At 40.1% G+C, this 1,750-nt stretch overlaps 1 protein-coding gene across 1 annotated transcript in view; it reads right to left on the minus strand.

The window, feature by feature from the left end:
- GRM1 (glutamate metabotropic receptor 1) overlaps positions 1-1,750 on the minus strand; it is a 45,989-nt gene that overhangs the window by 27,945 nt on the left and 16,294 nt on the right. Inside the window, exon 5 of the mRNA XM_027887370.1 lies at positions 1,568-1,725. Coding sequence (XP_027743171.1) covers positions 1,568-1,725 — 158 coding nt within the window. The remainder of the gene's footprint in view (positions 1-1,567; positions 1,726-1,750) is intronic.

Raw genomic sequence — 1,750 nt, forward strand, 5'->3', positions numbered from 1 at the left:
TTTTCTAAAAGCAGAAGAACAGTAAGCACAACAAAGAATTAGTTACTATTTTTCTCATGATCTAAAATACTCCAAAGTCTTTTTTTTTTTTTTTGACAGACATCATCCAACTGTTATCCAGAGACCAAACTATGTTATCAAGAGATGACACTGCAGAGACACCACACTAGTTTCTAGCAGACATCTGAGTCCCCATCCAACTACCACAGAGTGAGAGAAAGGTAGATCAGGCTCCATCTTTCTATTTGCATGGAATTCAAGCTCTTGAGCTACAAAGATTTTTGGCCATCTCCCTGAAGGGGAAGGCTCCCAGGGCTGCTTGTCACTCTCTGGTCCTTCTTTTTAGCTCAGGAGCTGGCAGTCTTATTGTGCCCCCCATGGCACACTGAGCTGTATATTTGGGTCAGTTATGTATCAATTTCCTTCTCTTCCTACCTCCTGTCTAGCAAAAAAAAAAAAAAAAAATTGAAGTAGCATAAAGGCAAAATTGATCATGTCATGGCTTTTCTAGAGTATTACGTTCATCACCAGGACAGATGAAAATGGTTCTTATGTAAACTGAATAAAAATCAACTCAAGTGACTCAGAGAAACCAGTAGATCCCATAAAACTGGAAATTAACTGAATTTTAATTTTATTTGGAAGCTCAGAAATGTTGCTCTATTATTTTGATATTTTTTTAATTGGGACAAAAATAGTCTAAGCTCATATTTGGCCCTATGGTGTTTCTTTAAAGATTAAAAAGGAATAAGATAATAAAGAATGTAAATTTTCAGACAGCTTCTCACAGGGACATGCTGCTTGAATTAACAGTTCTCTCTCCCCCTGTGCTGTATCTGGATTGCTTTTAATTATTAGCAAAGAAAATAACAGGTTCAGTAGATGTGGATGCAAGTTCATTTTCATCATCAGTTGACTTCTGCAACTTTCACACCAATGCCGGTTTTGAGAACATTGAGAAATTTACCATAACGTTGATCAAGACTGTAAGAGGTCGCAATTCTGAATATTAATTAGAAAATAGTGATAGTATGGATGGTGCTTTTGAATCATGATCATGAGAACTGTCATAAAACACTACCTTAAAAACTAACGTTCCATACCCAGCTTTCACACACACATTCCAGTGGCCTTAGACAAGTACACATGATTTACAACCACTCCTCAGACAAAGATTTCTTTTCCCCTATTCCGAAAGGCTACAATAGAACCTCAGTTTGAACATAATGCAGAGCAACTTCCCGTCAAGGCATAAAGTCCCTGTCACGTGCACAGAGAGATGGGAGAAGCTGCAAATGGAGCTTGGTTACTCTGCCACTGCCTGACCTGCTCCAGTGGTAGGGGTTGTTGTGTACAGGGTTGCCTTTAGAGCAGGAGAGAAGGTAGTAAGCAACATGTCAATATCCATCTGAGGCTTAGACCTGAAGGGTCATTTCCACCTTTTCTGCTACATGAGATAAAAAACTGTTACATACCTTACTATTCAGCATACTACGGTCAATCAAGAGAGAACAGCAAAGAGAGGGACATAAACAGACAGATGTGTACCTGCAGTCAATCTACTTACTTTGGATTTCCAGCCCCTGGCTTCTTTCTCCGGAATATGTTGAGGAAAGTGTTGGACTTGCAAGGTGCCTTGCCATCCCCGACATGCATACGCACCACATCTGAGGTGGTGAAGGCACTGCGGACATTCCTCTCGGGCTTGGCTATAATGATGTACATCTTAGGAGTGAACATGCACCCCAGT

Source organism: Empidonax traillii, unplaced genomic scaffold (assembly GCF_003031625.1).
Source record: "Empidonax traillii isolate 1590-97213 ecotype Southwest subspecies unplaced genomic scaffold, ASM303162v1 scaffold207:size1520225, whole genome shotgun sequence".
In the NCBI taxonomy this organism is placed as follows: Eukaryota; Metazoa; Chordata; class Aves; order Passeriformes; family Tyrannidae; genus Empidonax; species Empidonax traillii.